The sequence below is a fragment of the Chelonoidis abingdonii genome, chromosome 19 (genome assembly GCF_003597395.2).
Source record: "Chelonoidis abingdonii isolate Lonesome George chromosome 19, CheloAbing_2.0, whole genome shotgun sequence".
Lineage (NCBI taxonomy): Eukaryota > Metazoa > Chordata > Testudines > Testudinidae > Chelonoidis > Chelonoidis abingdonii.
Genome location: NC_133787.1, coordinates 2368339 through 2391300, shown reverse-complemented (window position 1 = coordinate 2391300; position 22962 = coordinate 2368339). Strand labels below are relative to the sequence as shown.

General features: G+C 52.9%; 1 protein-coding gene across 2 annotated transcripts in view; it reads right to left on the bottom strand.

The window, feature by feature from the left end:
• HYDIN (HYDIN axonemal central pair apparatus protein) overlaps positions 1-22962 on the bottom strand; it is a 401019-nt gene that overhangs the window by 116609 nt on the left and 261448 nt on the right. For both annotated transcript variants that reach the window (XM_032795387.2, XM_032795390.2), the window contains 10 exons: positions 18067-18244; positions 16504-16634; positions 13711-13844; positions 12319-12455; positions 8393-8520; positions 8043-8234; positions 6981-7130; positions 5278-5517; positions 4412-4580; positions 1115-1315 (listed from right to left, as the gene is read on the bottom strand). In XM_032795387.2, coding sequence (XP_032651278.1) covers positions 1115-1315; positions 4412-4580; positions 5278-5517; positions 6981-7130; positions 8043-8234; positions 8393-8520; positions 12319-12455; positions 13711-13844; positions 16504-16634; positions 18067-18244 — 1660 coding nt within the window. The remainder of the gene's footprint in view (positions 1-1114; positions 1316-4411; positions 4581-5277; positions 5518-6980; positions 7131-8042; positions 8235-8392; positions 8521-12318; positions 12456-13710; positions 13845-16503; positions 16635-18066; positions 18245-22962) is intronic.

Sequence of the window (22962 nt, the reverse complement as noted above, 5' to 3'; positions counted from 1 at the left end):
TGGGGACTGAACGTGTGGACCAAGCAAATCATTTGCTAGGGGAGTGAGACTGCTGAGCCCTGCAGGTATCCTCTGCAGTTTAATGATCTCCAGCAGAGCTGTTCTCCTCTTCTGCTCAGTCAAATGGTTAAGAAAACACAACACAGGGAGATTTGACTGTGAAGATTATTTTCATGGCCTTTCTATGAATTGACTGCAGTGTTTGCAAACAATCATTTGCTTCTTTACAGCTCCCAGCTTCTCCCCTTACCAGCCCACTGAGTGCCGCACACCTCAGCTCCTGACACTGTAAGCAGCTGCCACACATATGACAGTGACAGCGCTGCCCTTGCTGGAATGCTCTGTACTGCTATGCAGGAGACCCACACTCAAATCCTGGGGGTGGTCTCAGTCTCCAAGTGTCCAGAGCTGAGAATGACAGTGAAGCCAGGCATTGGCAGGGGAAAAGCACCTCCCCTGCCTCAGTAGTGACCTTTCTGGTCAACAGAGAAGTGGTGAAATGAGGGAGTGATGCAGGAGTTTCAGACAGCCCTCCAGAGTCAGTGGAAATGTACACTAAGGAGAAGGAAGTTAACATGGAAGCAAATGGAAGGATCATGAGGGGTCCATCTGAGAGTCTGGGGACCTTGTACAGGGAAAGGAAAGGATCCCAGACTATGTTACAGACCACGTTATGCTACAGGAGCGAATTTTGCACAACCAGAGAAAAAAATCCCTCGCTGCCTCCACAGCCAGGGAGGAGCCTGGGTGCAGTAGGATGGATGTGGTTCTGTGGAGTGAGGGGAACGCAGGATTTGGGGAGCTCACTCAGGAGATCCTACTGGTTTTGTGAACACTGGAGCTTGGAGTGGCAGGGCAGAGTGGGCCAGGCTGAGGCCAGTAAAACCATTGCCCCATCGATCCACTGGCCATCACCCCAGTGACCCTCCAATCCGGCAACATAGGCATGATGTGGAGGAGAGATTTTGAGGCCTGATGACTTTCAGAAGGTGACAGACGTGAGCAGCTTAGGAGGCCAAGTCTGCAGTGAAATGATTGAGGAAATACACGAATCCTCTCTGGGCCATTCCCACCGTGATGGATAGTGAACTGCTGGAGAGCTGGGCATGGTTACCTAGCCCCTGTCCTTTTTCAGCACCTTCCTCCTTCTCCTCCTCTTCCTCCTGCTCGAATTTAGACTCCACCTTGTGAGAACGGCTTTCCTCAAAAACGGAGATGGAGGGAAAGATGGTGATACCAGTGGAGGCAGTGCGCGTGGTCCCAGAAGGGTTTTGCTTCATTCTGCACTCAGAGAGAGAGCGGTTCTCTTCATCATCTACTCGGGGGGGAAGGGGGGAGGAAGAAGAGGGAAGGGAGGAGAGATTGAGTGCAGGAAGACAAGGTACTTGGCTATTCACTGTTTGACATTCATTATTGCCTTGCTGTACAAGCTAGGTTCAGGCGATGCCTAAGCCACATGCAGCCCACTGCCCCTGGGGGAATTTCACCTCATGGCTTTTCCTCAAACCACTCTCTTTGACTAGGGACTCTCTGGGGTCAATCACATAATATGATTTCTGTCTTAGTATCAGGTGACTGAAACTTTCACAGCTGGAGAGCAGCTTGTACAAAATGATGAAAGCAAATAACAGCCCTTGCAGCAGGAATTTTTGGTCAAATGTTCATTGCGCATGTCTGGAGTAATTACTGGGGTGGTTCATGGTCACACTGCCCTTCTGTCGGTGGTGCACGTCCTCACCAGAAGCGCTTCCAGCCACTTAAGAAGGGCATTGTGAGCCTGGGCTCTCTTGCACAGCTCCCCCCGGAAGCTGGGCTGCTCCCAGGGCTCTCAGATCCCTGCTCGGGAGCCCAGCTGCTGCCCTGAGGCTCCCAGCTCTTCACTTCCCACTGCCGCACTCCCTGCAAGGGGCATGGAGTAGAGAGCAGGGTGGGAGCAGCCCTGGGTTCCTGGCAGGGAATGGGGAGCCTCAGTCCAGCCAGACTCCTCATGGGGAGGGGGAAGCCAGGACCCCGGGGGGCAGCTCGGCTTGGAGCATGGTGGGTGCACCCTGGCAGGGAGCCTGGGGGAAGCTGGACTGTAGCTGGAGCCCTCCCTCACCCCCAGCTTTCCTGTTTATTTCATGGCTGTAGCACGGAGCTGTGAAGTTGACAATGAATGCCAACAGGCGATGTAAGAAACCCGCAGCGTCCACAGGGACATTGCATTGCCCTAACTACTCCGACATAAGCCCCACGCCTCTCGTGGAGGTGGAGTTATGATGTCGGTGTAGCAGGGCACTTACATGGGAAGGAGCAAGGCTGTAGTGTGTATGCTGACATAGTTAGGTCCCCAGAAGCTGCTTTAGGTCGATCTAATGCTGCTATGCAGACCAAGCCATAGGTCTGTGGACATTTCCATTCAGACCCATCAGTTGTCCAAGTATTCACAAGTAATAAATAATACAGTCCCAGGAATAACAGTGAATTAGATCATTTGCAAACATATCCACACCAAGCTTTCAAAACTGCATGGCTTTGATTTTTGTATACGTTAGAGTTTGATTTATTGCCTAGAAAGCTTCACTGTCCAATCATGTAGAGCAAATCAGCAAGTAAAACAGCCGCCAGGTGTAGGTGAGCATGCTCAGAAATCTGACCTCAGCTGTGCTTATCAGCATCTTCTATTTTTATAACTAACTCCTGTTAACAGACAAGAGGAATTTGGTGCACACAGAGCAATGAACCACCAGCTGAACTGAAAAGCGGTGCCCTTCACGGTGTGAACACAGTGGGGAAATACATGCGCTAGATTGCTAAAGCCTGCTGGCCTGGACCTCTCACGCCCTTGCAGTGCAGTAGTGACTCATTATCTGTAACTGCACATGGTTCAGGTAAGTCTCTGTTGAGAGACGTGTTGTGTCCTGTCATGTTCTTGGAACTATTGCGGGGCAGGGCTCTTCCTCCACAGCGGGAGGGGCATGGATGGGTGCAGTAGGATGGATATGGTTCTGCAGAGTGAGGCGAAGGCAGGATTTTGGGAGCTCACTCAGTGGATCCTCCTGTTTCTGTGCACAGTGGAGCTTGGAGTGGCAGGGCAGAGTGGGCCAGGTTGGGGCCAGTGAAATCACTGCCTCACAGATCCACTGGCCATCACTCCTGTGACCCTCTGCTACCTAGGCATGATGTGGAGGAGTCTCTTGTACAAGCGGTCAGACTAAATGATCACAATGGCCTCTCCTGGCCTTTGAATGGACAAATCTATTATTTAAGGTAACAATGGGTGGGAAGAGGTAGATCTGGGTGGGCATGAAAAGAACCCATGAAATCCCATCATTTGGGCTCTGGCTCCAGCACTACACAGGAGTCTAAAGGGCTGGATTCTGCTCTCAGTCCGTCACACTGCAGTACAAAGGGGGAGTGACATCAGTGGAGATGTACACTGAGCATGGGGCCTACAGCTCCTCTCACAGCGGGTAAATCAGAGTCCACAGAGACCCACCAGTGTAGGTCAGAGCAGAACTGGGACCAGTACGTACAGTGCTCAGTGGGGGAAGGACTGGCTGCTGCAGAAAGCCAGCTAGTACAGTGTTTCCATGCTGTAGATGTGCGGACTCACCCCTGCGGCGCCTCCTGCTGGTTGTCCTCCGGAACTAGCTCACTGCTAGCCAGGAGCGCCCTCTGCAGGCCAATGATCCACCTGTCCTCTGGCCCTGTGTCCCTCCCTGGACCCCAGTGCCCCTTTAGCTGGGGTGCTGCGCCCAGCAGTACCCCACCAATCTAGGTCTTCACTCTCTGGGGAACCCCCAACCCACTATCCCCACTTTGCCTCAGTTTTGGCTACTGCCCAGTCTTCATCTAGCCCCCCATTCACTGGGGCAGACTGCACTATCAGTCACTCATCATCGGCAAAGGGGTCTGGACCTGCTGCCTTGGCCTACCTCTGGGCTGCCCTCTGCAACCCCCAGTACCCCTTGGCCTTCTGCTAGGCCACAGCCTGGGGCTTTCCAGGCTGGAGCTCCCCAGCACCTCTGCCTTTCCCCAGCCCTGCTTCACTCAGGTACCCTGTCTCTAGCTCCATGCAGCCAGGTCCATCTCCCTCTACAGGCAGAGGAAGACTGAGTGGGCTTCTGGCTTACTGCGTCTTATAGGGGCCAGCTGGGCCTGATTGGGACCTGGCCACAGTTGATCCTGCTTTCCCCCAATCAGCCCAGGCTTCTTGACCCAGCAACAGCCCTCTCCTGGGCTGTTTTAAGCCCCGAAGGGCAGGAGTGGGTAACCACCCCGTGACACATGCAGATACCTGGATTTCCTCCACCAGTGTCTGCACTTACATTTAGCCTTGGGAAAAATCCTAGACACAGCTAAGGTCAATGCCGGACATTTCTGTTCCTTGAAAGTCTAGAACAAGCTGCCCTTTGTTCAGAGTCCTCACCATTCTCTTGGCCTATTGCTTCCATCATTTTGGCCTTAGCTTGCTCATCTGGAATCCTCTTCTGGTCTTTGTAATACTCCAGCACCTCTGGAGGCAGCTTCTCACCTGGGATGCGAGAGGGCAGCAGCAGAGTGTTATGGGAATCGTAGCCCTTCAGCGTCCGCAAAATCTGTGGCCAAAAAGAAGAGAAGCCACAGACATAGGACAGGCTTCCAGGAATCCATTCCCTCCTCCCCCAGGGTGCCTCAGAGAGAGCCCAGGGGCCTCTCATATTGTCTCTTCCTTCTCCTCTCTCCCACAAAGGCCATGCGTTGTACAGACCTCCCCTCTAACTGAACTGGGCAGGCCACAAACCTCTCTGCAGCCCATCAGCACAGCTGCCTGCATCTGCAGGATGGGGCTACAGAGTAACATGAGGTGCTGGCCTGCTAGGGCTGGACACAGCCTCCTGCCCCCAGGGGTAGATCAAAGTCAACCTGAGACTCGTTGTGACACCATTCACTTGAAGCCTGCCCCTGGCCCTATGATTCAGTGTGAAAGGTCTCCCACTAGCTCCAAATTGCTCTGCCAGGAGGCACTGGTGCCACAGGGCAGTGGGGGAGGGAAAGGGGCATTTCTTTGGAATGGCACATGGAAGGAGGAGTTCGTGGGACTAGGGAGTGACTCCAACAGGGATAATCCGTGGGAGTTGGAAAGCAAGGAATGAAATGCAGCTACTCCTTGATGCCAGCATCCCAACTGCTGGCCCTTTGGGCTCTCTCGCTAGTGCTTGGTCCCGCTTAATAAAGAGCTGGAACTTCAGGAACTTTGAAGCATTCAGAGGTTTTCAGTGACAAGTGGGGTGCCACGGCTCCCTCTCCTCTCACCCTCTCCTCAGTCAGATACTGCTGGTCAAACTCCAAAGAGTAGAACTCAATGGGGAACTTGCATGGGTTCTTCACTACCACCTCTGCCTCGTCCCCCACACCATACGGCAGCAGGGGCCCCAGCTCCAGCACTGAGGGCGTGAACTCCAGCCGTGGCTCCAGACCGTATCCGGAGACGAGTAGCAGCAGCCGGTCACTGCTCTGGGAGATGTTCACTGTTAGGTGGTTGCTGTAGAACCTCTGGGAAGGGAGAGAGAAACCTGTGGGATTCCTTCATGTCCCTTGCTCCACAGGAACACACAGGGCCCAAGTGCACCACTGGCCTATGCGAGATCACGGCCCCAGGGGCCAATGAAGCGGCCCCCATCTACTTACATCACTGGTGAATTTGGCCCGTATCTCAGTGTACTTGCATTCAGGCCCCGGGTGGTTCTAGGACCCAGCACTATATCTGGGTACTTGGATAACAAAGCCAAGATGATGTTTTGGGTGATTTCATCCTTGCCCTTGGTGAACATACAACACAAAACTAGTGGGGAAATGAGCTGTATCCTTAACAGAAAGGCTCAAATGACACCTAGTGCGGAGACTGACTCAGCTCGCTCGCTGGGTCACATTACCTGAGCATAATGCCCGGCAGCACTGCCTCAGAGCAGGGTGAGACCTACGTGGGGGGGATCAGCCTGCATCTGCCCACTGAGGGGCTCTTACACCTTCCTCTGAAGCATGTGGCACTGACCACTGTCAGAGCCAGGCTACCAGGCTCGACGGCCCTTGGGGTTTCCCCCCTTCAGGGGACAGTTATCTGAGGAGGCAGCCCTGATGGGGAGTCTAGGAGAGCTGTGCTGTTAAAGGTGGAAAGGCTGCTCCCAGAGTGATGGGGCAACTCTCCCAGTTATAAAAGCCACAGGAAGGGGATCATCAGGGCCGTTCCGAGCAGGGTGTGGGGCCCGGGACAAATCAGCCTCCCCGTTAACATTTTTAAACAGGTGAAATCTGGTGTGTGCAGGGGACAGCAATGCTGGTGGGCGAGGGATGATGAAGAGTCACAGGATTGCACCTGTGCTCGGGGTGAGGGGGCCCCCAGTGCTGGGAGGTCCCAGAAAAGGGAAGGGACTGGGGCAGGAGGGCACTGGCTGGGGTCAGCCTGGCACTGGCGTGTTCTGGCGGCACTAGGATGCTGGCGGTTGGTGCGGTGGCGAGCGACACTGGGAGCCGGCGGGGCAGGGCGAGCTGGGGTCACTGCTGCTGCTGGAGACTGAGCCTGAGCCTCATGATGCCGAGCACAAAAAAGAAACACAACGTGCACTTCCCGCTGGTGAATGCAGGCCCGACCCCTGCTGCTGGCGCCAGGCCCACCGCTGACCCCTAGCTCCACCCCCGGGCCAGCCTGGCCCCCCAGGCACTCCTAACTCCACCCCTTCGGGATGGCCTAGGGCACCCCACACGACACATGCACACTGAAGCAGGAGGGTCCACAAAGCACAGGGCCCGGAGCAGTCACCCCGATTTGCCATAGCCAATAGACGGCTCTGGGAGTCATAGAGAAGTGGTAAGATAGCAGGTTTTTGCACTCGGGTAGTACTGTTCACCTGTAGATCTCAAAGCTCTTTACTGAAGGGAGCACAAAGGAGGAAACAGAGGCACCAGCCCACCACACCACACTGCCTCCCCCTCCTTTGGTAATTACTAGACAATCTCACCTCTTCCATTGGCGCAAACTTGACCTGCACATTGAGTCGCTCCCCTGGAGCCAGCATTCCAGATGAGGGGATCATCTCAAAGATAGGGGGCTTTGATTTGAATTCCTGATGCAGCTTCCGCCGCAGGCTGGCTGGCAAGTGTTTATCCACCTGATTGCCCAAACCCAAATGATTAACTCAGACCCTGAAATGCTGCTACAGCCCCAGCCTTCCTAGAACATGGACCAGCCAAGTAGCCAGTCAGAAACAGAACTGTTTCAGTTAGCCAATGAGAAACACAGAAGCATGTTACAGTTCAGGCTGGGGATGAAGAATGACGGAAGGAGATGGCCAGGGAATTAGTAGAGAGACAAGGTGCTAACAGATGACAAGTTCCAAACAATTACCCAGGTTCTAAAACCACTTTACTCTTGCTGACAGTTATAAGAAATAAACAGTATGGGTGGGAACTTCAAAACAGATGAGGGGATGCCGAGAACAGGCCTTCTCCCACCTCCTCCACCATCTCCAGCTGAGCAATTGCTCCTCTTCCCTCCTCTCTCAAAGTCCCTTAGTGCAGGGACCAGCCGTGGCTGAGGAGGGCTGCATGAGACTTTCTTCAGAGCTCATCAATGCTGGCCCTTGCTTCACTACCAGAGGTGCTGCAGAGTATCATTCCCTCTTCCCACAATCCCCTGGGCAGCCTTGTGCTCCGTGCGTCTCCTGGTCTGAGGAGTGATGTATGGGGCTCAGGAATCAAGCACGTTCCTGTTTGCAGAACAGAGCACGAAAGGGCACTAGGAATTCCCACTTGGCTCACAGCTTTGACATTAGCGGCAAATGTCATCAGCTGTTTGCCTGTTGGGTCTTAAAATGCACCCAAGGCCTAGTAAGCTGACTCTATGGCTGGAGCAGGCTGGTACTCTGCTGTAGGTCCTGGAACTGCAATCCTCACTCACTGAGTCACTACTGAGGTAAGTGCTACTCTGTGCAGTAAGGACTGTGGAACTGAGGCCTGAGGGCACAAAGGGGAGCGGCAGTAAAGGAAGGAGGCAGGGACATCACTGGCTGTCTTTGCTTTACCTTTTTGATGTGCTCATTGCTGGTGACGAACCATTCGCAAGCAACCTGCAGCTGATTGTGGAGCTGGATGGTCTCCACTTGGCACTGCCCACACTGGACGGAGGAGAACTCCAGCTTGTTGCTGGAGATGCAGAGCGAAGGCATGGTCACCTTGGCACGAAGGCAGATGAGAAATGTCGGGCCAGCCACAACCTGAGTACGTAACATAGGCCCCGGTGAGAAGTCTGGAGGAGAACTAACTGCAGACTTCAACCGCAACAGGCTGGGGAAGTGGAGCTAAGAGAGTGACTCAAACCTTTACCAGCAGGGGATGCAGAGTGAAGGCTATGGGGCTGGAGAATACCTCCTACCTTGATGGGCAGGAGCACTTCCACATCTCCCAAGGGCAAGTTGGCACTGCGGGGATCAAACCGTACTTCAAACGTTTCTGTCTCACAGTAGGGCAGGTTTTTCACACGGTCCAGTTCTACGCTGAAACCTTGAACAACAGATGACAAGCCACTTAGAACCTAAGGTCTGCAGAAAGCATGATGCATGTGAGTCATAGCATAACTAGGCCTCGCAGCTGTCACAATACAGCCCTCCAGAACTTACTGGTGACGGAGTGACGGAAAGCCGATCCCTTTGCTCCAAAAGCATAGGTACCAGAGGGAAAGGAGAATCTCCACTTGCTGAAAGCACTAGGGCCTATGACACAGCACAGCAGTTCTGATTCTACTTAGCCAGGGGTGAAAGTATCTTAAAGGACTTGCCGGTACTCCGGAATCCGGAGGGGGGGCCGTGGCCTCCACCGGAAGATGCGGAGTCTTTAAATCCCCAGGCCCTTTAAATCAGAATTTAAAGGGCCTGGGGTTAGGGCTGTGGTAGCAGCAGCTGGGAGATCCAAGCTCTTTAAATCACCCCGAGCGTCCAGCTGCAGAGGTGGCTGGGAGGCCTGGGGTTCGGGGGCAATTTAAATGGGATGATTTAAAGGGCCCGGGGCTCTAGCTCCTGCTTCTGCAGCAGAGCCCCAGGCCCTTTAAATTGCCGATGGAGCCCGGGGCTCCTGCTGCCGCTACCCTCCAGGGCCCTTTAAATTGTCTCTGGAGCCCTGCTGCTGGAGCCCTGGGGTAGCAGTGGCAGGGCTTCGGTGGTTATTTAAAGGGGCCGGGGTGGTAAAGGCAACAGGAGCCCCGAACCCTTTCAATAGCCACCAGAGCCCTGCCACTGCTACCCCAAGGCTCGGGCAGGCTCCGGGGGCTATTTAAAGGGCCTGGGGTGGTAGAGGCAGCAGGAGCCCCGAACCCTTTCAATAGTCACCAGAGCCCTGCCGCTGCTATCCCAGGGCTCCGGCAGGCTCCGGGGGCTATTTAAAGGGCCCAGGCCCTTTAAATTGTCCTCAGAGCCCTGGGGTAGCAGCAGTGGGGCTCTAGCGGTGATTTAAAGGGCCTAGGGCGATAGTGGCGGCAGGAGCCCTGGGCCCTTTAAATCACCACCCGAGTCCCACAGCCGCTACCTCATGGCTCTGGCAGTGGGGCTCTGGCAGCAATTTAAAGGGCCCTGGGCTCCAGCCCTTTAAATTGCTGCCTCAGGAAGCTGGTCCACCCCAGTATGGTGCACCAGCTCTTGCCAGCAGGGGTGGCAGGTCTGTAGAAATTTTGGTGGTGCCCAGAACCTGCCCCTGCCCAAACTCTGCCCCCCCAAACTCCACCCCCCACCTGTCCAAGACTCTGGAAGGGAGTTTGAGTGGGGGAGGAGGTCTGGATTGCAGGCCCTGGGCTGGGCAGGGGACTGGGGTGCAGGAGCGGTGCAGGGTGCAGGCTCTGGGAGGGAGTTTGGGGATAAGAGGGGGTGTGGAGGGAGGGGGGAGCAGGGATGAGGTGAGGCTGTGGGTGGATTTGTGATGTGGCTGGGGATGAGGGGTTTGGGGTGTGGGAGGGGACTCAGGGCTGAGGCAGAGGGTTAGGCTGCAGGGGGAATGAGGGCTCTGGCTGGGGCTGGAGATGAGGGTTTTGGGATGTTGGAGAGGCTCAGGGCTAGGACAGAAGGTTGGAGTGCAGGGGGGATGAGGGCTCTGGCTGAGGGTTTGGGCTCTGGGGTGGGGCAGGGGTGGGGATGAGTTTGGGATGCAGGCAAGCTGTCCTGGGATTGGAGCCAGAGAGGAGGACTCCCCCAAGCCCTCTCCCTGCTGGCAGCAGCGAGCTCTGGGGTAGGGACCCCCTTCTCTCCCCCCCGGAAGCACACTCACCCCCCCATCACTGCACATGCTCCTAGGGCCCCTCTCAGGTCCAGGAATCCATCTCGCCTCCCCTGTGGTGGGTGCCATGCCGGGCAGGGGGCGGCTGCCATCACATGTGCGCCTCCTCCCCGCTGCTGCCCCTCACTGTAGCCTCACTGGGGCTGCCCCTTGCCCAGCGTGGGGCAAGAGTAGTGACTGCGGGCAGGGGGGCAGCTGTACAGGTGGAGGGTCCCACTGGAAAATGAAAGGGTCCGAGAGGGAAGGGCAGCCTACCCTGGCAGTTGTGGAGGGGGGGCACTAGGAGCCTGTGGTGGCAGTTAGTGCAGGCAGGCAGCATGGAGCTGCAGGGGACAGGGAGATGCTCTGCACCGGGACCCAGGGAGGTGCATTGGGGCAGCAAAGGAGGGCCGGGGCACACTCAGGAGAGGCGCAGGGGGCAGCAGGTGGGGCCAAAGGGGAGACCAGGCCCTGAACATTCGTGGAGCTGGACTCCCGGACCCTCAATTTTGCTGGAGCCAGGAGGCAGAGTCAGAGAGGGAGAGAGTGCTCCATTTTCTTGCAGGTAGCTACTGCACCTTTTCTTACTGGTCCTCCATACCGGCCCGTACTGGCTTACTTTCACCTCTGTACTTAGCAGAAACACACATACACGTTCATTATAACACAGCAAAGCTGAGCCAGTGTGAACACTTGTACACATCCTGGCTAGTCTCCTGAGTTATGAGTGATCCCTGTTAATGCAAAGAGCAACTTTACATATAAAGCACTGCACATCAGAGTGTGAAAATGCAAGTCACTATTCAGCCAGTAAAGCACCAGAAACCCCAGCCCACAATAATGAAGCACAGGAGAGACCCATCTGCTCTGCCTGTACCTGGGCAGGCCCCCTCACTTTGCTCTTCAGCATCCCAAGTGTTTGGTACAAGTTACTGCAGCTGCTGAAATCTGACTCTCTTCTGCAGAGATTCCAAATCAGCAGCTCCCTACCAGACACCCCAGAGGTGGTTTTAAGGACCTTTCTCCCAGCACAGTCTCTGCTTTCTAACAGGACTTGGCTAAGAACTGGTAGACCCTGTAATTTTAAAGCAAAACACTGAAAACAAGTTTTCATTAGTGTTATAAAAGGGGATGATTATTTACTGTTGGTAGCACTGGAGCAGTGAGGGCCCCTAGTGACAGAGCAGAACCTCATTGTGCTAGGCACTGTACATACACAGAACAAAGCAATCAGAGCCTTGCATGCGAGCCTAAAATGCAGGTTTAATAACAAAATAAGTGCTGTGCTCAAGTCTGCCATGAACGAGGCGTGTCTGTGTGCTCTCATGCTGCAAACCTGCATTCCAGCTATCACACGGAGGGAGACCAGGCCACAGGCCAAGCTGCAGCAAGGGGAGGAAAGAAGGAGCTGCCTGCAGCAGCATCTAATTCCCTAATGACTGGTCCCTGGAGAAACACTGACACTGATCATAAAGGGCCCAATCCTGCTCCCATTAAAGTCAACAGTAAAGCTTCCATCGATCACTTAGGGAGCAGGAACAGACTTGATATAGTCTGGTCTAGATTCTCTCCTGCACTCAGAGACTCTCAGCCCTGGGGGAGCCGGGGGCTTAGGGGCTGCTTTTATTTATGCCAGTTGGCTATGATCCCTATGGGACCATTGGCCAGCTGAAAATCAAAGGAGCACAGACACACTCCAACTTCTCCCCGCCAACAGGGTGTGTGGGCGGGGCATTGGCTAGGTGCTGGTATGCTGTTTTCCATAAGCTGAGAGCTGCCCTGCACCAGGGGTGGAGGGGAGGGGAACCTGCTCTCTGTCCCTCCAGCTGAAGGAAGAGTTGGCAAAAAGGCAGCTGGTAGAGTGGTGGATGGGGTGTGGGTTACTGGACGGAGGAGAGCGTAAGAAACAGCAAGCCCTAATGGGAAGAGGTGGGATTTCCCATAATACATCTGCACATTCAACAGATTTTGAACTATTGCATCAGACTGAGATGGTTCGTTCCAACTTTGATTCCTGCTGCCATTTAGTTAAAGCCCACATAAGCATCTCATCCCCATTACCTGTATCATGCAGGGCCCGTCTGTCTGCATGGAAGGATACAGGGAACTGGCTAGTGTTGGTGATTTTGACAATGTGAGTTCGGATGTCACCAAGAATGATGTAGCCAAAGTCCAAGATGTATTCAGGCAGCTGAGCTCTGAAAGAGTTAACGAGAGCTCAGTTTCAATCACAGCCTCCTGCTCAGCTGGGCTGCATTTTCAGAGAGGAACAAGTCCTGTGGTTATAGCACCATTCACTGCTTTGAAAATTCAGCCCTAAGTGCCTAACCCCAGGTCTAAATTCCCAGTGATGTGTCATTAACGGCTTGTCTACATGGGCAACAGTACACAATTTCTAAAGTACACCAATGTGTTGCATGCTAACAGGCCTGTGTGGAGCCTGCAGACGTGAACTAAAAGTTCCCTAGTGCATATTAATGTAATGCTGGGTCAGCCAGAATTGCTTCAGTACATTTCAGTGAAGTTTCTCTGCACTGTAACCACGTTTCACCCATGCCAACGCCCTCAGAATGCAGCACTCAGCCCCTATAGATAGGAGGTGAGGCTCTTCCAAAGCAGGCCCATCCCTCGTTGGTGCTTGGGCCACAATTCAGGAAGGCATCACTATTCCGGAGAGCACTAAAGCATACCAATAACCCTTCGCACGTGCTTAGGGGCAGGTGAAAAAAGCACAAGCATGTTCCTGAATCAAGGCGTAGCTGATCAGGGGACATGTCTTTGTCTCATTCAAGGAGGGGTAATGAGAAGACTTGGTCTGTGCACCCCTGTGATCCCACCAATAACCAAACTGCTTGGGCTAAGTCCTGTCCAGTTGATATCTGTGTAATTCCCAGTTCCTAAACTCAGCAGTGGAACATTTTCCTGCTGTTATACCCAGTCTGGTCAGCTTGTCATGTGAAGCCTTCTGCTCCATGGCCCATCAGCAGCAATGGTTATTACCCAGTCTGAACTGGTTTGATGGTCTCTGGCTGTTGCCAGTAATGATACATTAACCTGGCAAAAGGCAATTTGACTTTAACAAATTTGACTGACTCTGCTGGGCTGAGACCTGGAGACAAAACCAGCCCAGCAACACCAGGAAGACATTTGTAGTCAACAATGGAATTGTTGAATCTTTTGCAAGGAATGCTACACACTCCAATCAGCGAGCGGCAGAGGGACCACCAGGAGCTGGAATCGGAACCAGTCCTGAGTTCCAAACTCTGGCATTGTGAGGTGCTGAGCACCCGCAGGTCCCAGCAATGTCAGTGGGAACCGACGACACTCAGCAACTCGCAGGAGTGTGCAGCATCCGAAAGGAACAGGCCCCTGCTGACAGGCAGAGCTATTGCCACATGGTTCTGTGGATGCAGGCTCCCTCCACAGGCCAACTGGCAACAGGCCATCACTAACTTGACAAGTTTTCGGAGAGCACGCTGGCTGAGGGTGGAGTCCTCCATGGGATCAGAGAGAATAGCTTTCTGCTGCTCCAGGGCATGTTCTTGTATGAGCAGCCGCTCCACTTCCATCTGCAGCCAAGTGTCAAACTGGGGAAAGCAAAGAGTAGCTGGTCAGCAGAAGCCCTCTAGAAAGCACAAGCTTTTCCTGGAAGGCAGGCCCCCATTCTCATTGTGTGCGATCTCTGATGGGGTTGGTGGTGTCATCCCTTCCACAAGGCAAACACCTGTCTCACTGCTGAATCTGGATGTAGCTACCCACCATTTTCCCTACAAGTGCAACAGCGGTGCCGTGCAGTAGCGTAGAAACTTCATACATCAATGGAATAGTTTTTCTGTCGATGTAGGTAATCCGCCTCCTCGAGCAGCAGCAGGTATCACACAATCATAAAATATCAGGGTTGGAAGGGACCTCAGGAGGTCATCTAGTCCAACCCCCTGCTCAAAGCAGGACCAATTCCCAACTAAATCATCCCAGTCAGGGCTTTGTCAAGCCTGACCTTACAAACCTCTAAGGAAGGAGATTCCACCACCTCCCTAGGGAATCCATTCCAGTGCTTCACCACTCTCTGAGTGAAAAAGTTTTTCCTAATATCCAACCTAACCTCCCCCACATACTAACTTGAGACCCATTGCTCCTTGTTCTGTCATCTGATACCACTGAGAACAGTCTAGATCCATCCTCTTTGGAATCCCCTTTCAGGTAGTTGAAAGCAGCTATCAAATCCCCCCTCATTCTTCTCTTCTGCAGACTAAAGAATCCCAGTTCCTTCAGCCTCTCCTCATAAGCCGTGTGCTTCAGCCCCCTAATCATTTTTGTTGCCCTCCATTGGACTCTTTCCAATTTGTCCACATCCTTCTTTTAGTGTGGGACCCAAAACTGGACAGAGTACTCCAGATGACACCTCACCAATGTCGAATAGAGGGGAATGATCACGTCCCTTGATCTGCAGGCAATGCCCCTACTTATACAGCCCATAATGCCGTTAGCCTTCTTGGCAACAAGGGCACGCTGCTGACTCATATGCAGCTTCTCGTCCATTGTAACCCCTAGGTCCTTTTCTGCAGAACTGCTGCCTAGCCATTCGGTCCCTAGTCTGTAACAGTGAATGAGATTCTTCCGTCCTAAGAATCTTCCTTCTGTATATTGAAGAACTCTACCATCAACTTAGCCATGTCTACAGCAGAGGTTAGGTCAGCTTAACTACGGTGTTTGGGGGGGGGGTGAATTTTTTCACACCCCCGAGTGATGTAGTGAGGCTGATCTAATTGATAAATGTTCATTTGGCTGTAGTCTACCAGCAAGCCACCTTGCCTGGAGATAGCATAAGACATCAGTCTGGTAAATGACCTGGTTTTCTGCCTGGCTAGTCACAATTAAAAACTGAGTAGCCAGGCAAATATACAGGCCAATTACCAGACAAGCCAGGAAACTTTCAATATTCCAAGCATCTGTCTGTCCCCGGTGGAGGACTGGAATGCACTAAATGGTCACCATTAAAGAAAAATGCAACAGGCCCCTACAAGGGAGGACCAACCCAATCACTGATACAGGCTGCACTGTAGTAAATCTGCTGGCAGAAGGATGAACACCTGTCTAATACAGCTAAGTGTGGGAGTACAGATTTAAGGTGTGATATGATACAATGTAATGCAATTTTATGTAGGTTTTCCCACCCAGGGAACTATTTTAAATGCTCTTTGCCATCGCCATGAGTCTATACAGAATATGGACTGCAATGCATTGAAAACAGAAAGATCCAGGACCTGGCATACAATCAAGAATTCAACTGAATTCATTACAGAGACCTAAGAGAATCGAACTCCTGACGAGAGGGTATTTGTTATAGTGGAAAATCCCACCCAGAGTTGTTTGTAACTTCACATAAACCGTCAGGGAGAGGATGAGAAAGAGAACAAACCACACATGACAGATGTGAGTCATATCACTTCATGCACTATCATGATGAGCATGGTTATAAGAACACACGTAAACTAGACTCTGGAATAGATTTGACTGGAGACTTAAATAGTTCAGCTCTCTATGATCAGGTAAACCTAGAAATACTGGGTCTCAGTAGGACACATAGCCCTCTCCACATCAGCAACCAACTAAATCACCATTACAAAACATTGATACCGCACCAAAGGTTTATCAGCGCTTTCTCTACACAGCGGAACGAAGGCCTGCTCCCAGCCTGGAAGAGCCACTGCCTGAGCTCACTGAATACAATACACCCAAGCTACCATAGATCGCCTGTCATACGGTACTTCCTTGCATAAGCTTCTACATGCTACACACCAGTAGCAAGCTGAGTGCTGTGCTGCACCAGGCACTTAGAGAACCAGGCACAATGTTCACGCCTTTGTCTCATCCCTCTCTTGGCTGTGCACTTCTTTGGGCTCAGCCCTGCAATGTTTACTTGCCCAGTTAGTCCTATGGGACGACTCAGCTCAGCATGGGCTGCAGGGTCAGGCATGTATTATTGAGATTGTTACATTTTCTGAAGAGCGTTATCCAATGCAACTACAGTAGTTACAAACTGTGGGCACATTCAACGTGGCAAGTGACTGTGGTGGTAGATAACCTACCAGCGATGCAGCTGCAGTGACACAAACCGGATACAGCGTCAGTCGCCCCGTGGAGGTGGGGGCATTCAGAGTCAGTACAGACCAAAATAAGGGGGGCTGCAGAGAGGTGTAGCCAGGGCAGCAGGACGCACTTAAAGGAAACAGTAGCCTCTCTTACCATGGTGCCAGGATGGTCCATGGATGGCTCTGCAGCCATTGCATCTGAGTGGCCAAGTGCCTCATCTCTCTGAGTCTTTCCTTCCACTCTTTGTTTTGCCTCCTTGAGGATATTCTCATACCTTTTGTTTCCTGCAGGAGAACCAATGGGTGGTCAGGAAATAAGCACAGGTTATAGCCAGATTCTACCCCAGTTACACCCAGGAAACCTCGCTGAATCCTACCATGGCCCCCCACCTCTCAGACCCACTGAGGAAAATGCAGGGACAGTCCCTACTTCCGTCCCTACAGATTAGCTCTCTCCTCCTGCAGCTCTGCCATCAGTTCTCTTCTCTCCCAATTAGGTCCAGCGCTTATGATCTCTGCTCAACCTCTGACTTTCTTCTTAAAACTCCTCTCCTGCTTCTGTCCTCCTCCCTTCCCACCTAGGAACTTGCTGGTTCCTTCATAATCAAAATAGATACAACTGGCAAGGGCTCCTCCCCTGTCTTCTCCATCCCCTTCCCCTTCCCCATCTTCCCCCCGTCTGACTCTTCTTGTCCCTGGCTCACCTGACATGGCTTTTCCCTGTACTGATTCCCCCCAGATCTACCTCTCCGACTCCATGTGTTTGCACAACAGTCACTGCCTTTCAGTCTTGCTGTCCTGCCTCCAGCTCAGGCTAAGCATGACCCAGAGTGAGCCCCTCATCTTTCCTCACAGGCTCGCTCCCTTCCTCCATTGTTCTCCCTGTCACTGAAGCAAACTACCTCAATGTCTGATCTGAGTCCTCTCTTTCCCCCACAAACCCCATTCAGGTTATTCCTAAATCCTTTCGGCTTTTCCTCTCCAGCATCGATCAAACCCATCCTTCCCTATGCAGCCCTGTGGCTAAATCGCTTCTCTATTGCTTGGGGTCTTCTCCTGCCTTGACTAACCCCCGCCTCCTCTCTGGCCCCTCACTTCCCACTTTCCTCCCGTCCAGCACATCCCAATGCTGCTGTGAAAAAGACCTCTCCTCACATTCCATGCAGAGCATGTGCCTTCCTCTCTGAATCCCTCCACCAGTCCCATTCATCTTCCTCCTTAATACAGGTGTCCCACTCTCACTGAGCTGTTCCCCTCCTTGCCCCCATTTCCTCCTCCCCCACAACTTCTTGCCCACCTGGACCCTTTCTGGCCTCTGTTGTATCACCTGGCTCTCTCAACGATACGGTTTCTGGGACAGAGACCACATCCTCTCCTGCATTTGCTGCCATGTCAGTGCTCAGTAAATACCACATGCCAATAGCAGCAGTTGAAAGGTTGAAGATTTTATTAACAAACCCCTGAGCCAATAGACAGAGTGGGGCCAAACAACCTGCCTAGTGCTAGGATTGAGCTTGATAAGTTTCTCCGATGGAGTTGCCTGCCATAGCAGGGTGTGGACTCCATGATGCAGGAGGTCTCTGCCCAGAACCTACATGTTCTTTGGAAGTACATGGGATGGTGCCCTATGAACGTGAGGCAAGGCAGTACTGGAGAGAGCCTTCAGTGAGTGTCTGGAACTGAGCAGAAGAGGGAGTGGTGGGCAGGGTGTCCCTACCTTTGATGTTTCTGGGCAGATCCAGGCAGATCCTGGGGAAAATTCCCTCTCCTTTCAAGGTGATGCTCTCCGGCTCCAGGTGGGCCACCTGTATCTGGAAGGTCTGTTGGAAGACCTCAGGTACTCCAGGCAGGTAATAGACCTTCAGCACTTGTTCTTTTTTTGATTCAATGTAACCCTGCAGCAGGAGGGAGACAGCCAGGACATGGGACTGGGCAGAGAGTTCACTGAACACATGCGGACGCTGCCAAAAGCTGGGGTGGGGGCAAGAGGTGAGGAAGGGAGGGCATCGAGCTGAAGCAAACGGAACAAGTGAAGTTGCTCTCACTGGATTCAGGCGACGTGTTGCAGCTTCCATACACCCAAAAGCACTCAAAAGCTCAAGCCTCTGTGTCAGAATACACTGTGTGGCCTACCCCGTCAGACCAGTACTAATGCAGGACTGGATGTGCCCTGGGTGCCTTCAGGGTGCACTGCTGGCTGATTTGGCTCCAGTTGTGGCTCAGAGAGGGGACAGACTATGCCCAACCAGCTCCACAGCCCCACTTTTACCCTACTCCCTTTCAGGCAGCTTGCACCCAAGAGGGTAACAGCCAACAGGGCTCAGGCCCTGTGCCTCCACCCTCATCCACATTGCACAGGGCTGTGAGTGGGGGAAGAGAGGCTGCCTGTGCCCTTCACATTTGGTCACCCAAGCAGGCCCACAGCTAGGTGCTAGGCTTGGGAAAGTCTTTTCTAGGAAAATATTTCATTCCTGCTGGCAAAGGGGAAGTGTTTTCATTCACCTGCATGGAATCCTGGGCGTGGCAAACCACTGCAGGAGCTGGGCACATCCAGTAGGTTGCTGGGCCAGAATTGTGCAGGGGGCACATTTCAACACAGCAACTTACTGGAGAAGCTCACCCAGGGCAGCGAGAGGAAGGGGGGCTGAGTGGCTAAGTTGCTAGCCTGGACTGGGGGAACCCACGTTCAATTCCTTTCTCCCTTATTAACTTCCTCTGTGACCTTGTGCCACTCAGTGAAGGTCTGTCTGTCTTCATAGCAGCTGGGAGATATAATTCCCACTTCTGGTAGATGTACCTACATGATCACCCTTAAAAACAGCAGCGTGGCCCTGGTGGCCCAGGCTAGCCACCCATGTATGGAGCCGGAAGCGTTGTATGTGGGTGGCGAGCCCATGCTGCTGCAGCCACACTGTTATTTTTAGGTGCTAGTACCTGAATGTCTGCCCAAACTGGGGATTACACTTCCCAGCTGCTATAGAGATGTTCCCTTAGTCTCTCTGTGCTGCAGTTCCCTGCCTCACCAGGGTGCTGTAAGAATAATGACATGACGCTCAGATACTATCGCTATATACGTACATGTGACAAAGCGTAGCGTCACCTAGAACGTACTGTCCCTGCCAAACCCCATTCCCTAACATGGATCTTTTATTGTACCTCTCCCACCCCCAGCCCCACCAGTTAACATCCAGGGCCTGATTGTCACTAACTAGAGGCCCATTTGCACAACCACAGCTGCCTACACACTTACAGCCCGTGCGTGAGGAAAGCAGGGATGATGCTTGTGCTCTTGACTAGATAAGGGATGGCTGGCAAAGACTCTGGCCATCACTTTAGGAACACAAGGGCCTGAATGTGGGAGGAGGTTTTGCTTGAGTTGGCCCAGAAGGGGAAAATAAGTCTGACACCCATAGCACAGAGTGATGTCCTTGGTTTCTGTAATGGCAAAGGGCAGAATTAAGGTCACTGATCTTCACTACCCCATAGCAGCAGATATCACATGATCCATCCACTCCTCCCAACAGCACCGAGAGGGAAGCACCATGAGACAGAAATGAGAAAGGACACATTGGCTCTGGGGTAGGACATTCAATGGACTCAGGGAGCAAAAACGGGGCAACTCGAGAGAAATGTGCTGGGCTATGCTGAGAGGGAGGCTGAAGTGCTTAGGAAAGTGGTAAGTGCCTGAAGGGATGCTGGTGTCTCTCCAGCTGCATGGCATGCCTTGTTCTTATTTGTATTACAGTAGGGCCAACAGTAATATAGGCAATCATAGCCCCATGGAGCAGATGCTGTATACACAGAATGAGAGACCATCCCTTCCCCAGAGAGCTTATAGTCCAAATAGACAAGGCAGACAATGTGTGGAAGGGGAAACTGAGGCACAGAGAGGGGACGTGACTAGCCAAAGTCACACAGCAGGTCAGTGCCAGAGCCAAGAGCAGAACCCAGATGTCTTCAGTCCCCAGCCAGTGCCCCATCCCTATAATACACTGCATCCCCGAGACGAGAATACTTTTTAGACAGCTATGGGTAGCTTGGGGCCAGGAGGTGGCATTATTGGAGAAATGGGCTAAGGCTTAGATTGGCGAAGGTGCACAGGTGCTGCTGCAGTCAGTGTCACAACAGCTAACTCAATTAGGAGCCTACATTTCATTTGCAAAAGGGATTTAGGCACTTAGGAGCCAAAACCCCATTGCCAGTTGATGGGATTTAACGCCTACAAGGATAAATCGCTTTTGAAAATGAGACTAAGGCTCTTCCATCGGTGAGGCGCTGCAACGCTGAGCGCAGCAACCCCGGAGTACCTTTAAAAATCTGAACCCAAAGGACAGCTCAGCAGCTGGTGTATAGAGGTTACCTGGACATTTACTTAAACTAAAGGATGGTGAAGGGAGGAATACAAGAGAGTCCACTTCAGAGACCAAGGGAATTTTGTTACCAGCAAAATACAGGAGTCAGTGCGAAAAGAGAGGAGCAAATGGAAATGAAAAGCTAACTGTGTTTTGTGCAGATCCCATTCCTGGAGTACACACAACCGCAGGGCCATATTGGATGCAAACACCCTAGGCATGTATGTAATTCTAAATGCAGAGGTCCCTGCGCTGCAGGGTCACGAAGCTGGACTGGAAAGGAGACGGCTTTATGAGCTGGGATAGCAAAACACAGGCAAGTCCATGGCTCTTCTCTCGCAAATTCCAGGCCCTCTGTTGGGGATGTGTGGGGGTCACCCAGCAGAGCAGTGTGACTGAGGAGAGCCAGTGTGCACTCCAGCATGGGCACCTGGTCTTTCATTAACTCGTTCTGACGTGTCACAGTCACAACAGATCGGCAGTAGCCAGTGGACATCGTGTGGTTAGCGCTGACAAGGCAGCACCTCGGACAGTCCTGCAGAACAGCAGGTAAGAGAAGGTGCTGGCTTCCAGAGGTAGCTCTGAGGAGAGCTGTCCAGCCACAAGGCTGGTAGGTGCTGTAGCCTTTAGAACTCATGTATGGCCAACATCTATGAGAAAACCAGGGGATCTCCCCAACGTGCTCCTCCCTGCCTGGCCCCCACCACCAATCACCAGCTTTCCTTGGCTCCCCGTGTGCTAGTCGAGGGGCAGGGAGCATATATAGCAGGTGGCAAGGCTGCTCTGAGCAGCAGGAAACTTCTGCAGGTTCTCTTGGCTGACACTTTGCAGGGTTGATTGTCAGCCTTCCATGCAGAGTGGCTACTCCCTGGCTCTAGCAGCCCCAGACCTGGAGCCCACCTCAGGCAGGGTCTGTCAGACAAAGGTACTGGCACCTGTGCAATAGGGGAGGTGCCGCTTTCCCCTCCTGTGTCACCCCTCTGCCCCATTCCAATGGAATTTCCTCAGCTTTGCTCCCCACAGTACAGTGTTAGGGGGCAGAATCTTTGCTGAGCAGAGCAATCAGCCAGCACGCTCCCTGGGCACAGCGCAGTGGAAATCCCAGGGGAACACAAGCTCAGCACATAGTAAAAAGCCAGCCGGACCAGGTCCTTGGCTGTGTTAGCAGAGGGGCAGCAGCCGTTCCAAAGCACTTAGCCCCCATCCAGTTCTGCTTGCTGTTCCTCAGGCAGGAGATCAGACTTTCAGAGAGGCTGCAGCAGAGGGCATCAGAGACTCATCTATGTGAGGATACCAGGCTTCATGAAAGGGAAATATTAGAGCCATTTGGCTTCCTCTCCTTGGGAAAGAGGAGACTTGTAAGGAGCAATAAACCTGAGAGGTACCACGGTGTTTGTTCAGTGTGTGGCAGTACATGGCTGGTATAAGGTGTTTCCAGCTGGTATACAGCTCCGTGTTTCCAGTGATTTCTTCCTGAAACTGCTGCTCCCAAGGATATAGCAGGTAGATTAGTCACACTGCCGAGGGGGACAGAGAGGGGACATCACTGCAACATGAGGGGCAGGCTGTGGCTTTCCCAGACCTATACAGAGGCAGTGAGATGAGGCCTAAGAGGCAAGCACTTTACCAGGGCTTCTCCTTGTGTTTGGGGCTGAGCAATCTGCTTAATGGCATAGACTGGTTCCCTCCCTGCATCCTTCCCGCCTTGTGGGCAGGTAAACAGGAGAGAGGGACTGGCTCCAACTCCTCCTGGCCCCCTCTTGTCTTATTCTTTAATGGTTAATAATTGTATTGGTTGCCAAGGGATACTAATGTAATGAGCTGGAGGAACCAGGGTCTAGTCTAGCCTAGCTACTGCTAAGGAAAAGAAAAGGCTAAGCTCTATGGGCTACACTCCCTAACATCCTGCTGCTCTGCTGGGGGCCTGTTGCAGAGTCATGGGAGCAGGGGAAGCCCTCCCAGCCCCCAGCCCAGCCCATCCAGCAGCACAAGGACCAGCAGGACCTCAGGCAGTACTTTGCGCTAAGGAGAATAACACAAGCTGCAGGCAAAGCCCATCAAAGCAGAAAACACAAGCAAGTGCAGAGGCACGCAGGTCTGTGTCTAGTGGAGGTGACTCCGAGGTCTGCTGAGCGGGCTGGGTCAAGGAAGTTTCACGCCCTAGGTGAAACGTCCACCTTGCGCCTCCCCCCACCCCAAGCCCTGAGGCGCCCCCCCCATGGGAGCTCACCCCCAGTTCTGAGGCCCTCCCTGCGGCAGCT